The sequence below is a fragment of the Capricornis sumatraensis genome, chromosome 1 (genome assembly GCF_032405125.1).
Source record: "Capricornis sumatraensis isolate serow.1 chromosome 1, serow.2, whole genome shotgun sequence".
NCBI classification, from domain to species: Eukaryota; Metazoa; Chordata; class Mammalia; order Artiodactyla; family Bovidae; genus Capricornis; species Capricornis sumatraensis.
The window spans coordinates 259,415,259-259,428,821 of record NC_091069.1 but is presented as its reverse complement, the minus strand read 5'-3'; the positions used below and the strand labels follow the sequence as shown (position 1 = coordinate 259,428,821).

Below are 13,563 nucleotides of genomic sequence, written 5' to 3'. Positions count from 1 at the left end.
AGCCCCATCGTCCCTCCCCAGCTAAGTTGCTTTTGTGAGGTTCGTCTTGTTTCTCCGGAGCTGGCCAAGTTGCTGTAGGAAGCGGGGTACCTCCGAATGGCCTGAGCCCGAGGAGACTCTTATCTCTGAGAGGAAGTGGCCGCCGCGTTTCTGTTTGTGAGAGTCTTGACCAGCTCGTGTTTATGTGAAACGTGCCCTGAGGACAGCCGTGGTGCTCCAGGGAGGAGGGATGGATTAGCCAGGCTTGGTCATGAGGGGTAACTGAAGTCCCCGCTGGCATCTGTGGAGTGGACGCGGAGCCGTTTCGCGAACGCCATTCTGCCTAAAGCAACAGAGACCGGGCCCTGTTTCTCAGCCCCTGGAAGACCGGATGCCCGGGCCACCCTCGAGTGCGCTCTGTTTCAACACTTCTTCCTTTTCCTTCCAAACCGTGGCCGCAGCTCTTCGCTCCGACACACGTGGATTTCTGCTTCCAGTTTCTCCTGCCCCGCTGCTCGTGTTCGCCCAGTCTTCACTTTGGTCTGAAATGACTCTCAGAGTCTGGAAGAACCCCTGGGTTCTTGTGGTTTGGTCTCAGAGAGAATAAACGACTTTTAAACAAGGCCTGTAGAAACACCGCCGTCTACTTTGAGAGACGTTTTCTGAATGTGAAACATGTCTAAATAGTTTCTGTTGAGGGTGGAAAGGACTTTGGAAACTGCAACAACAACTTAGGGTCCTCTTTTAGAGACTGCTGCGGAGAGACAGGCTGCCTTGTCTTTTTTCTCGGATGGGCTGACACCGTCATGCAGGACGTTGCTTTTTAGACCTTCTTTTCTAAGATCATGTGTGCAGAGTATAGTGGGGCTGAGGCACTCTGAGGTGGTGTTTTCCTCAGGTAGGGGAGAGAAATGATATGAAACAGGCATGTTTGGGGCGTCAGTTCAGAACCCCAGGCTGGCTGGCAAGGGTGTCTTAGCAGCGAGAGAAGCCAGCCTGAGCAGGGAGCCTCCGGGGTGCAGGTCCTAGATTAGATCCTGCTCTGGATTTCAGCCAGCCTGGGGTCCTTTATGTCTGCTTCCGGGACGTGATGGTCTTGCATACAACGGTGTGGAAGGACAGCATCTCAGAACAGAGATCATTCTCTTTCTCCCTTTCTGCCGGCAGCTGCTGAGATGGGGTGCAGGTTGAACAAGTTGGAGAAACGTGATGACCGACGGCCTGGAAATATCTACTCGACGTTGAAGAGGCCCCAGGTGGAGACCAAGATAGATGTGTCCTATGAGTACCGCTTCCTGGAGTTCACCACGCTGAGTGCCGGTGAGCCCGGGCGCTCTGCCCAGTGTGGGCTGGGGAGCCTGGGGGGCCTGGGAACAGGCTGGGGAGCCTGGGGGGATGGGGGGCTGGGGACAGGCTGGGGGGGCCAAGGGGCCTGGAGGACAGGCTGCGGGTGGGGGGCTGGGGGCCAGGGCGGGGGGCGACTGACGGGTTTGCCAAAAAAGGACTGCTCTCAGGGAGCCAGGTGTCTAGGTGAGAGCTCTCACTTTCTGCAAACTAGCAACTGGTTTAAATGGTAGCGAATTAAAACCAGGTGTGGGCCAACTGGCACCCGGGGCAGGGTTGAACGCGGCCCATGGGCCTGCCCGCTGGCAGAGCGTTTCACGGCAGGCCAGGTGAAGGAGGCCGCGGCCGTGTCTCCTCGTGACCGTCTGTCTGTCCTCCCACCTCCCCCCGACCTTGTCCATCGTGCTTGGCCCTGCCTCACCCCCGCATCCCAGAGGCTCTGCATCCCAGAGGCCCTGCATCCCAGAGGCCCAGGGGCAGCTGATGAGTGAGGCCCAGCGTTTCCATCCGGAGCATTTGCCGAGCACCGGCTGGCTGCAGAGACGCGGGTGGTGCTGCCGGGACGTCACGTGGCCTGTCCTGGTGTCTCTCGTCCCCACGGAGGAACTCGACAAGCTGTGCCTGCAAGGTGGAAGCACGTAAACCAGGCTTTTGGAAGAGGGACTAGGGCGTTCTTCCTTGTGTGTGGGGGGGGGTCCCTTGAAGCGGGGAACCCAAACCGGGCACTTGCTGACATGGACTTCTGAAGACTGACTTTCTCCTCCCTGTGAACGTGTTAAGCTTCTGATAAGAGAGGAGAATTCGTGGCTAGAGCCCTCCGAGGGGTGGGTTCAAGTCCTGGCTCTGCTGTGGACCGGCATCTGTGCAGCGGGTGCTGGCACGGCAGCCGTGGGGGGCAGCAGGGGGCACGCGTGCGGCTCCAGGTGGGCAGCTGGCCTCCCTGCCCACTCCCCTCCTCCCCGCCGCTGCCTGACCACCTCCACGCGGGGCTGACGCCGCTCCCTGAGCCCCGGGCGGGGTGGGCGGCTGGGCGTCTCTGCAGGGGCAGCCTGGGCACCCCTCACAGCCCCCCAAAGCCGACCCCTGGCTGTTCCCCTGATGAACAACCCCCTTTGTCCTCAGCGGCCAGACCCGACACCCCACTCATTGAGAACCGTGCCTTCCCCTCCTCACCCACAGTTTCCAAGCCTCTTAAAGCGTCTTCCGAAAATGCTTGTGATGTCGCTGACGCAGTGTGAACGAAGCTGAACCCAAAAGCATTCGGAGCATTGCATCAGCCAGTATTTGCTCAGTGAGGACTTGAGTGCTTTCGACGTGCTGAGCCTGGTAGAGGGGTTAGGGGAAAGCCAGAGTGTGTGCAGGAGAAAAGACCGAAAGGGAACATAGCAAGATGGTAAACACGGATTGTTAGGTGCTGAGATGAGGGGGTTCTTTCTCTCTCTTTTGCGGTGCTGTGCATCGCGGTTCTGTTCCTTTCATCACCAAGAGGAGTGGCGTTTTGCTTTCCTTGGTGATCACCTCCCCACCCGCGGCCCCTGCAGCCACTCATTCGTGGCTCATTGCCAGAACTACCTTCCTGACCTCCTGGCCTGTTTCTGGGCCGCCCTGTGCTCCAGGCACAGCACCTACACGGCTCTCTGCGGTTGGATCACGTTTTGTTGTCTGAGTATAAAGTGGACATGTGTCCACTGGAAAAGGAAAACCCTGGAACGACCCTCGCTGGTCTCCCTGCTTCTCCCCTCTCCCGCCGCCCTCGGATCTCGCCCCTGCCCTGACTCCCGACCCCGGGGCACCAGCTTCCCTCCGCCTCATCCTCCTGCCGTCTGTCCTGTGTGTTCTGCCGCTTGGGCCTCGATGTTTCTCAGCAAGCCCCCAGGCCTCCTCAGGGCCTTTGCGCTGCCTGTTGCCTCTGCCCGGAAGTCCTCCCAGATACACCTTGGGCTCAAACCCTCAACCCCCTTCTCTGTGAAACCTCCCTGACCCCCTGTTTAAAATGTCTGCCTCCCCCGTCTTCCCACCCCCTTCCCCTCTTGCTTATCCTCCTGGGGAATCCTGCCATCAGCGTGCTCTATGTTTCAGTCGTTGTAATCTGTTTCCTTGTCTGTCCTCTGACTTCCTTCATCGGAAAGCGGGATCCCTTCTAACAGGAGCAGGGCTGTGTCTGTTTCCCTGCTGCTGTATCATCATCGTTTAGCACAGTGCCCGGCGCATAGTGATCACGTTGAATGAATTCTCAGTGTATATTTTTGTCCTGCTTTTACGCAGCTTAATGTTGTACAGTGAGGCACCCCTTGTGGTCCCATGTGTTCCTAAAATATGGTTCAGTGGCCCTAAGAGCTTGAATCACTCAGGGTACCGTAATTTATTTTGGGTCCCCCTTTTTGGACATTTAAGTTATTTTGGGCTTTGGGCTATTATAAATAATGTTGTGATCAGCAGCATTGTACGTAAATCTCTGCGTGCATTTCTGATTATTTCCTCAGGAATACTGAGATGAGAGATGTGGGTGTTGGGACCCTTAGTAAATTGGCACCTTGCCCCCTGGGTGGGACCTGCGGTGCAGCTCAAGTCCCGCCACGCTGAGCCCTTTGGCCGGTTCCCCGGGTGATGACAAGGGGGCTCCCGCTGCTGCTCAGGCCGTGCGGACCCCCTCCCTCGTCTCTGGAGGACCACATGCTGGGGCCCTTAGCTTTGCCCGTTGTCCCCACCAGGACTCCCCCCTCCAGCTTCCATGTTCTGGCGCCATCAGACCACCCTCTGCACAGGGCTTGCCCCGCCCCCTGTTGCCAGCATCCCACCCTGAAGCCCTTTCTTCTGGACAGCCGTCCCGTCAGAGTCACAGTTTTCCGCATGGCTGTCGCTCATCCTCACCGTCTTTACGATCGTACGTTAAACTCTCGTCTTTCCTTCAGGGCAGAGACTAAGCCTTGCCCACCTTTCTGTTCATCCCTCTGGTTCACGCCTTCTGGCCGGGACAGACAGTCGTTCTGGACAGCTGGGCTCCAGGAGGCCTGCGGGGTTTCCCGGCAGCCTGTCCAGGCCCTTTTCCAGAAGGTCTCCTGGGGTCGTCTGTCACTGCTCTGTAATGGAGCCTTCTATGTACCAGCTCCTACAGTGGGGCCATTCACCCCCGATCTCATGTTTTAAACCCTTTTCAAACTTTACCGATGTGTAACTTCAGCACAGCACGCTGCATATCCTTAAAATGCCCAGACCCAGGAAACCGTCACCTCATCAAGACGTTGGGGCATCTTCACTGCCCCCCAAGCGTCCTCCTCCTCCTGAGTCCAGCCCTCTGTCCCCTGACGATATGCTTTCTGTCACTGATTTCATTTTTCTAGAATTTTCTATAAACGAAGTTCTTTCACTCCGCGTATTTTGAGATCATCTATGTTGTCCGGTGTGGCGGTGGCACACCTGTTCTTCCTCCAGCGTGTGGACTCACCACGGTGTATCTTTCTCTTCACCTGTTGATGGACATTTGGGTCATTCTTAGTTTGGGGCTTTTACGAATTAAGTTGCTGGGAACACTTGTCTTTGTGGGCTGCTTTGGTGGTTTTATCACCGCTGTAACCTAGGGAGGTGTGTGGGTACACTTGTTTTTTTCTTTTTTTTTGCAGAAGAGGAAATGGTCATTCAGAGAGGTTAAGTAAGTTTTCTAAAGACGCGGTGCTGGGAACTGATTAGGGCAGAAGCTGACTCTGGGTCTCTTGGGCATCCAAGCTCATGTGCCGTATAAGCTGCAAGGTCCCAGGTGAATAGGCCTGAACAGCAGTCAGCACGTTCTTGCCGTAAAGCTTGTGTTACCGTGTAGAGGGGCTGAGATACCCCTCTTCCGTGTGGGGTTGCCACAGGAGATTTTTGAGGAGCACTCGATGTCCTTTCATTTCATAGACGAGATGCTTGTCCGACTCTCACATTCTCCAAGGTGGGGATAGGGTGCTGTCCACTTCCACCTGCTGCCTTAGGAAGGGGGCCACACGCAATTTAAAAAAACGTCAAGATCAGAGTCCGCCCTGTTTTTTTTGCCCCTCGCTCAGAGCTTGTTGCTTTTGTGGATGATTTTGGAACTTGCAACCTCGCTTGTTGCGCTGACGGAGGCGAAAAGCAGCAGGAAACTCACCGCGAAGCGTGGAAGCTGCCAAAAACCTCAGTTCTGGGTGATTTGATTGGGCCTTCAAGTTTCAATTAACTCTGGTCACCGAGGGGTGAACCTGCCCTGCGACGGGTTTCCTCGCAGGTGGAGGCCCATAAAGCATCACAATTCCTGCAGAACCGTGCCTCATTAGCCCTTTTATGCGTGCGGCTTACCAGCTTCTCGGTGCCAGGCCACTGACACCACTCGAAAGCTACCTGGGAGAATCCATGGTATTTGGAACAGGAGCAGCTGGCACAGTCTGCGACCCATAGGGCGACAGTAATGCCTCGGGCATGACCCTTGCCTGACTGGCCCCGCACTGTCCAGGACAGGAGCCACCAGCCATGAGGCAGTTTAGTATAACAATTAACACTGAATGACAGTGAATGAATGAAATAAATATATGAATACAAGTGAACGAAATGTACGAAAAAAAAAAACATGAATCAAAGTAAAAATCCATTGCTCTGCCACCCCGGGCACACGTCATGCGCTCAGCAGACGTATGTGGCTCGTGGCTGCCGTGCTGGGCATCGCAGGCAGAAGACTCACCCACCAGAGCGGACGGTCCTGTGGGGCGGGGCTCTCCCGGTTGGTTTTCGAGGGAGGAAGAGTCGGTTCCAGCTCCGACTCTGCACGCCTAATCCGGTTAACGTCCCGTTTGCGCTATGCACGCTTGCTCCCGGCTTCACTAGGGGCCGTAGGATGACAGTTCATCGGCGTCACACATATTTACCGACTGTGGACTGGACCCCGCTGTTGTGTCCGGAGCTGAGGCAAAGTGCTCCAGATGATATTTGTTTTTAATCGCGGATCTGGAGGCTGAAGGTTCATGACTGGGGGGCCCGCAGGGCCGGGTTCTGGTGAGAGCTCTCTTCCTGGCCCATGGACGGCCACCTTCCTGCTGCGTCTTCACCCCTGAGTGCGACAGCACGCCCCCTTCCTGGCTATTCTTCCGAGGACATTGGTCTTCTGGGAATAGAGTCCCACCCTTATGACCTCGTTTCCTTAGTTACTTGTGTCGCGGCCTGCTTGGTTGTGTCTGATTCTTTGCAACCTCAAGGAGTGTAGCTCACCAGGCTCCACTGTCCATGGAGTTTTCCAGGCAAGAATACTCGAGTGGGTTGCCTTTTTTTTTTCCTCCAGGGGAACTTCCTGACCCAGGCATTGAACCCATGTCTCCCGTGACCCCTGCGTTAACAGGTGGATTCTTCACTGCTGAGCCACCTGGGAAGCCCCAAAACGTGTCACCTAAGTTACCTCCTTACCCTCAGTACTCTCACCCTGGGAGCTGGAGCTTCAGCATTTGGGTTTCAAAGGGACACCATTCAGTCCATACCACTGGTCTAGCCTACTGGTCTGCATTGCTTCAGCGACTTACAGATGAAGAACCAAGTGACTAGAGTGCTGGTGATGGAGCGGATGTGGTGGAAGTTTCCTTTGTTGGAAGATGTGTGTGTCAAGGGAGGTTTGAGACCTGCAGCTGGATTTGGAGTCAGCCAGGTAGAGAATGCTGGGTGCTGGAGAAGCTCTGAGGGTCCCTCAGCCTGCAAGGAGATCCAACCAGCCTCTCCTAAAGGAAATCAATCCTGAATAATCACTGCAAGGACTGATGCTGAAGCTGAAACTCTAATACTTTGGTCACCTGATGTGAAGAACTGACTATTGGAAAAGACCCTGATGCTGGGAAAGATTGAAGGCGGGAGGAGAAGGGGATGACAGAGGATGAGATGGTTGGATGGCATCACCGACTCGATGGACATGGGTTTGAGTAAGCTCCAGCAGTTGGTGAAGGACAGGGAAGCCGGATGTGCTGTGGTCCACGGGGTCACGAAGAGTCGGACACAACTGAGCGACTGAACAACAGGGTGGGGAATGAGGCTGGGAACCAGTGATCTTTTCAGGCAAAGGGGACAACCTGTAGGAGGGGCCAGAACATACAGGCAACACTGCACACTCGAGAAGCTGTGGGCGGTTCAAGTTGATTGGCGTGTGTCCTTTGAGGGCCAAATGACTGAAGGTCTTAAGTCTTGGACCGAGGAGTCTAGTCTCTCTCAAGAGCTCTAAAGGCTCTTGAGATGGGGCTAGGGTAGGTGACATAATCAGATTCGTGTTCTGGAAAGCTGGCTCTGGGCTGAGAAAGAGAAGGGATGGAAGAGGTAAAACTGGGGGAGAGGAGAGCATCCTGAAGCTGTTGCAGTCATGAGCAGGGAGTGAAGGTGGCTGTCGGGACTAGAGGGTGCGTGGGTTTGAGAGAAGTCAGCGGGTGGGCCCAGGGCCTGACTGGCCAGTGAGGGGGTGTTGGTAGAGGTGGAGGTGGCTTAGCTGGGCACCTGGATGGCTGGCACGGGGGCTGCACAATCAGTGCTCTGATTCTGCTTTAAAGCACTGACTTTTAAAAAAATTCAAATAGAGTTGCTTTACACTGTCATGTTAGTTTCGTCTGTACAGCAGCGTGAATCAGACGTATTCATACCTATCTCCCTCCCTCCTAAGCCTCCCTCCCAACCCCCCTCCCACCCCCCAAGGCCATCACAGAGCACCAAGCTGAGTTCCGTGTGCTGCGCAGCACCTTCCCACTAGCGATCTATCTTACACATAACAGTGCATATATGTCAACAAAGCATTTCCTTTTTAAAAAGTTTGTTTATTATTTATTTTTCATGGGCTGGATCTTTGTTCCCTGGTGGTCCAGTGGATGAGACTTCATGCTCCCAACGCAGGGGGTGCAGGTTCTAACTCTGATCGGGAACTCAGATCCTACTTACCACACCTGGGCCGGTGCACCGCAACTAAAGCGTTTTCAGATAATGCTCGCAAGGAGCCTGAGAGCCGGAGGGAAGGCTCTCTCCCTCTCGCTTTCTCTCTCTCTCTTCAGACAAGGAGATTGCCTTGACAGGTAGTAGTACTAAGTGGGACCAGAATCCAGTGTTTGAACTCCCTTCACACAGGACCTTTCTACTGCACGTGGAAGGGAGCTCTCAGACCTCCAGAGTGATGTCTCAGCCTAAAAAAGAACTTTCCTGGGGTCTAACTTACAAACCGTAAAATGCACCCATGTGAGGTGTATGGCTTGATGAGATTTGGTAACTGACACGCTCTTGTGATTACCACCACACCGAGGATCTAGAACGCTTCCATCGTCCCGAGGATTCCCTGCCCCAGACCGCCGCTGATTGGCCTCCGGTCGCTGTAGATTCACCTGCTCCTTCTAGAATGGTATAGCAGTGTCATCAGACAGCGTGTATGCCTTTGTGTCTGACTTTAACTCGGCGTAGTGCTTCGGGGATTCATCCATGCCGTTGTGTGTATCGAGAGCTCATGCCGCTGCGCTTCTGCGCTGCGTTCCGTTGCGCTTCTGCGCGGCATGCCGTTGTTTGGATGAGCCGCAGTGTTTTTAATCATTTCCTGTTGAACACTTGGGCTGTTTCCAGTTTGGGGCTATTCTCAGATAAGCTGCTATGAATGTTTGTGGACGAGTCTTGTGTGGACCTGAGTTTTCATTTCTGTTGTGTAAATACGAGGGGTGGGATTTCCGGGTTGTGTGGCAAATGTATCGTTTACGTTTATGAGAAACTGCGCAACTGCTCTCCAGAGTAGCTGTACCATTTTACATTTCAAACAATACATGAGGGGTGGTGGGGCTTTCCCAGCTCTGTGGTAAAGAATCCACCTGCCAAAGCAGGAGACGCAGGAGATGCGGGTTCGATCCCTGCATCGGGAAGACCCCCTGGAGCAGGAAGTGGCAGCCCACTCCAGTGTTCTTGCCTGGAAAATCCCACGGACAGCAGAGCCTGGCGGGTACAGCCCGTGGGGTCGCCGAGCTGGACGAGGCTGAGCGCACGCGCCGCACCTGTTTGACGGAGAGCGAACTCCTCTACATGTGATAATTACAGGCGCTGTGTGTTCAGTACCTGTGTGTGTGTTTGGGGAGGTTATAACACGTGACTTGCCGTAGGCCACCAAGCAGCTGGATGTTTGTAGCAAATTCCATCATCTTCCTGAGCAGCAGAGCCTTCACTTTGGTCTGCTTTTGATGCCTGAATTGCCTGCGCGCTGTGGTGGGTTTCAGCTGCATTGAAGGGCTTCACCATGAAACCACGGAGAAGTGCCTCACGCTCCGCTGCGCGTCTGCCTCAAGCGCGTCTTCTGTTTCTCCGCTTAAATTCTTGCTTGTAAAACATTCCCATGACACACATTACAATTTCTAGGATCAGCTCACATTGCCACATTTTTAAAATTCCCGTCTTTGTGGTTTTCCTGTCTCAGAGGTCTTGAAGAGCTGACCTTTGGGGCTTTTTGCTCAGACATTGTGCTGACCAGGCTCATACTTGGGTTTTGACTGCCAGCATTTTAGCCTTAAGCCCTGTGGATAAATTTTGGGTGGTCATGAGAATAACACAGGGTCACATTCATTATTCAAAACATGTATATTGTGCAATGAATCATTTAAGGGTCCAATTTTTACTTCACTTCCAGTCTGAGTAATCTTATCCCTAAGCACGACTGCAGAAGCAGCTGCTAATCATTGTCTCTTTAAGTTGTTCTTTTAATCTCTCCTCCCAACTGGGATAGAGTCACCCAAAAAGATGGATCACAGTTTACTTTAAGGTCTAAAAACTAGCAGGTTAAAGTGTTTTGGGGCCAAGAGCCTGGGTGCTGAGTGACTTGTTATAAATCTTGGTGCTGCTAGCCTGTCGGATTTCATGGGTTGGTGGGGGAGGTGCTAAGAAAATTCTAAAATGTCATAAAAAATGATGTTAACCTCCAGAGAAAGACTCCGGGCCTTAAAAATGAATCATTTTACTAAAGGCATGGTTCTCTAACTTGGTAGTGAGTCAGAGTCACCTGAAAAGCCCTTTGAAACTGAGACTCCTGGGCCCCAGAATTTCTGATTCATTAGTCTGGGGCCGAGCCTGGGAGTACTACTGTCACAAGTCCCCAGGTGAGGCTGATACGACTCATCTGGGGACCACGCTGAGACCCTCCCAAGACCAAGTGGGCTGCAAGTGTCTTTGATTTGAGTGGAGAAGGACGAGAGAAATGATACTGGTGTGACTTTTTAAAGTATGAAATAAACTTTAGTACATATTTGCATATGTAACGATATATTCTGACTAGTTCAGATTTTATTTCCCTGAAGTAGCTTGCCATATATTTGGAAGGACAGGCCATACTCCTTAAACAAAAATGCTACCAGTGGAGCACAATGATTCCAACTTTGGTTAAAAGGTTCCCATGCCGGGCTGCACCCCAGGCCGCTGAAGTCCGTCTTGGGAGAGGCAGCCAGGCCTCGGTGCTTTTTGAGACTGTGGGTGAAGCCGTGGGCAGCCGTGCTGGAGGGTGAGTGGGAGGCACTGGTGAAGTGCCAGGCGGTCAGTCCCAGCCTGGGTGTCCCAGCCTGGATATCCCAGCTGCTCACCATCAGGAGGGTCACCTGTCCTGAGGTTCCGTTTCCCTTCCGCCCTGGGAGATGTGTGTAAGTCCTGCCAGTCACCTCCAGCTCCCTGAAGCCTGGGCTCTTTCCCCAGCGCGCCGAGCAGGAGATACCATGTAGTCTGAGAACATGTTGTTCCCAGGAACAATTGTTCTCCAGCTTTAGCTGGAACGACAGGATCGCCGGGTGGGCTTGCGGGTTCAGACTGCCGAGCCCCTGTCCGTGGTGTTTGCCATCTGGACGTCTGGGGAGAGGCTCAGGAGTTTGCACCTCTCGAAAGTTCCCGGGTGACACTGCTGGTTGCCGTTGCTGCCGCGGGGACCGCCTTGAAACCCACTGGACTGGCCCGTGGGCAGTAGGTTCCCACCAGCAGCTGCAATCATTCTCCTGGCCTGAGTCCCCCACGTCTCCGTTGTCACCAAAACCCAGCCTCCCCAGGGCCTCCACAGACTTCAGTGGTTGGCCGTCAGGAAAGCCAGTGTTTCTAAACTGGCTTCCTCCTCTCCGAGCAGACACGCAACACCACCTCGCTGGTCCTGAGGTGGGCCTTCCGTTTCTCCCCTCTGCCTCGGCGTGAACCATCCACCGTGGAGCACCACCCCCCACCAAACCCGCACACAGCCCAAGGCTCCCCGGGGGTCCCGGCCTGCTTCACGGTCCTAGAGAAGCTCCATCTGTTCTAGGCTGCCTTCCCTGAGAGCTCAGCCCTCGGGGGTGACTGGCCGCTGGGGAGGGGGATGGGAGCGCGTGGGCTTGGGGATGAGAGGCTGTGTGGTTGGGAATGACTGTTTGCCGGGAGGCTGGGCTCAGCTGAAGGCTGAGGAGCGAGAGGGGGCTCAGTCCAGCCGCTCAGTCGTGTCGACTCTTTACGACCCCACGGACTGCTGCACACCCTGCCTCCCTGTCCATCACCACTCCTGGAGCTGGCTCAAAGTCATGTCCATCGAGTCGGTGATGCCATCCAGCCATCTCATCCTCTGTCGTCCCCTTCTCCTTCCACCTTCAATCTTTCCCAGCATCAGGGTCTTTTCAAATGAGTCAGCTCTTCGCATCAGGTGGCCAAGGTATTGGAGTTTCACCTTCAGCATCTGTCCTTCCAGTGAATAATCAGACTGATTTCCTTTAGGATGGACTGGTTGGATCTCCTTACAGTGCAAGAAGTCTTAAGAGTCTTCTCCAACACCACAGTTCTAAAGCATTAGTTCTTTGGTGCTCAGCTTTCTTTATGGTCCAACTCTCACATCCATACATGACCACTGGAAAAACCATAGCCTTGACTAGACGGGCCTTTGTTGGGAAAGTAATGTCTCTGCTTTTTAATGTGCTGTCTAGGACATTAGCTGTCCTGCTGACATTAAATGTGCTGCTTTTTAATGTGCTTCTTCCAAGGAGCAAGAGGTGGGGGTCTAGGGAACAATTTTGTGCTGGCTAACAGGTGTGTTGCCAGTGGTCTGGGGTCTGCAGAAGACCCTTCTTGGACCAGGGTCTTGACTCCTGAGTGTCTGTGCCCTTTCCTCTTGTCCAGGGTTGAGGGGGAGGCGTAGGCCAGCGGGGGGGACAGTCAGTGTACTGTGGGTTGACCAGAACATGCCAGGCATATTAGGGGCCCAGTCACACCCACAGCATCTAAGCAGACCTTTGTTTTCGTTGACACAGCTCGTCACGTCTAGCTGGAAGCACTGCTGCTTAGCAGAAGGTCTGTAGGTGTACTTGGGCCTCGGGCCACATGCCCAGCCTCCTCCTGGTCCTCCTCGGGAAGGCTTTGCTTTGATTAGGTCTCTGCCACCTCTGTTCCCTGCACCCCATTTCTTCAACTTACTGCCCTCGCCAGTGTGACCAGACCCATAGAGATCACCTCGATCCTAGGCATATATTCAGAGAAAGCTGTGATTCAGAAAGATCCATGCACCCCTTTCTTCATGGCAGCACTATTTACAGTAACCAAGATAGGAAAGCAACTTAAGGTGTCCATCGACAGATGAATGGATAGAGAAGATGTGATACACACACACAGACACACATACAGACAGAGGAATGCTACTTAGCCGTGAAAAGAATGAAATAATGCCATTTGCAGCAATGTGGATGGACTTAGAAATGATCACAGCAAATGAAGTGAGCCAGCCAAAGACAAATGTCATATGACATGCTGGTTTGTGGAATCTTAAGGAAAAAAGGGACGCAAGTGAACTTATTTACAAAACAGAAAGAGTCACAAAGAAGATAAACCTATGGTTACCAAAGGTGAAAGAGCGTGGGGGGAGGGGTGAATTGGTAATTTGGGATGAATGTATCCACACTATTGTATGTAAAATAAATAACAGCAGAGACCTACTTGTGTAGAGAGGGATCTATACTCAATATTTAGTAATAACCTGTAAGGGAAAAGAATCTGGAAAAGTATACACACACACACACACACACACACACACACACACACACATACATATGCATGTACGTATATGCAACTGAATCACTATGGTGTATCCCTAAAAGTAACATGGCATTGTACATCAATTGTACCCCAATAGAAACATCAAAGAGAAATGGCCTAGAGGTGATCGCAGAGAACAGTGCTGATGGACTGAGCCTGGGTGCCGTGGGCCAGGGTGCTGGCTGACCCCTGACTGCAGGCAGCTGCCTGCTCTGCAGGTGTGAGCCCCTG

The 13,563-nt window shown here is 53.4% G+C and overlaps 1 protein-coding gene across 1 annotated transcript in view; it reads left to right on the top strand.

The window, feature by feature from the left end:
- The window catches only part of RFTN1 (raftlin, lipid raft linker 1), a 231,686-nt gene that overhangs the window by 15,057 nt on the left and 203,066 nt on the right, over positions 1–13,563 (top strand). The window contains exon 2 of the mRNA XM_068972288.1: positions 1,147–1,299. Within this exon, the coding sequence (XP_068828389.1) occupies positions 1,155–1,299 (145 nt within the window). The 5' untranslated portion in view covers positions 1,147–1,154. The remainder of the gene's footprint in view (positions 1–1,146; positions 1,300–13,563) is intronic.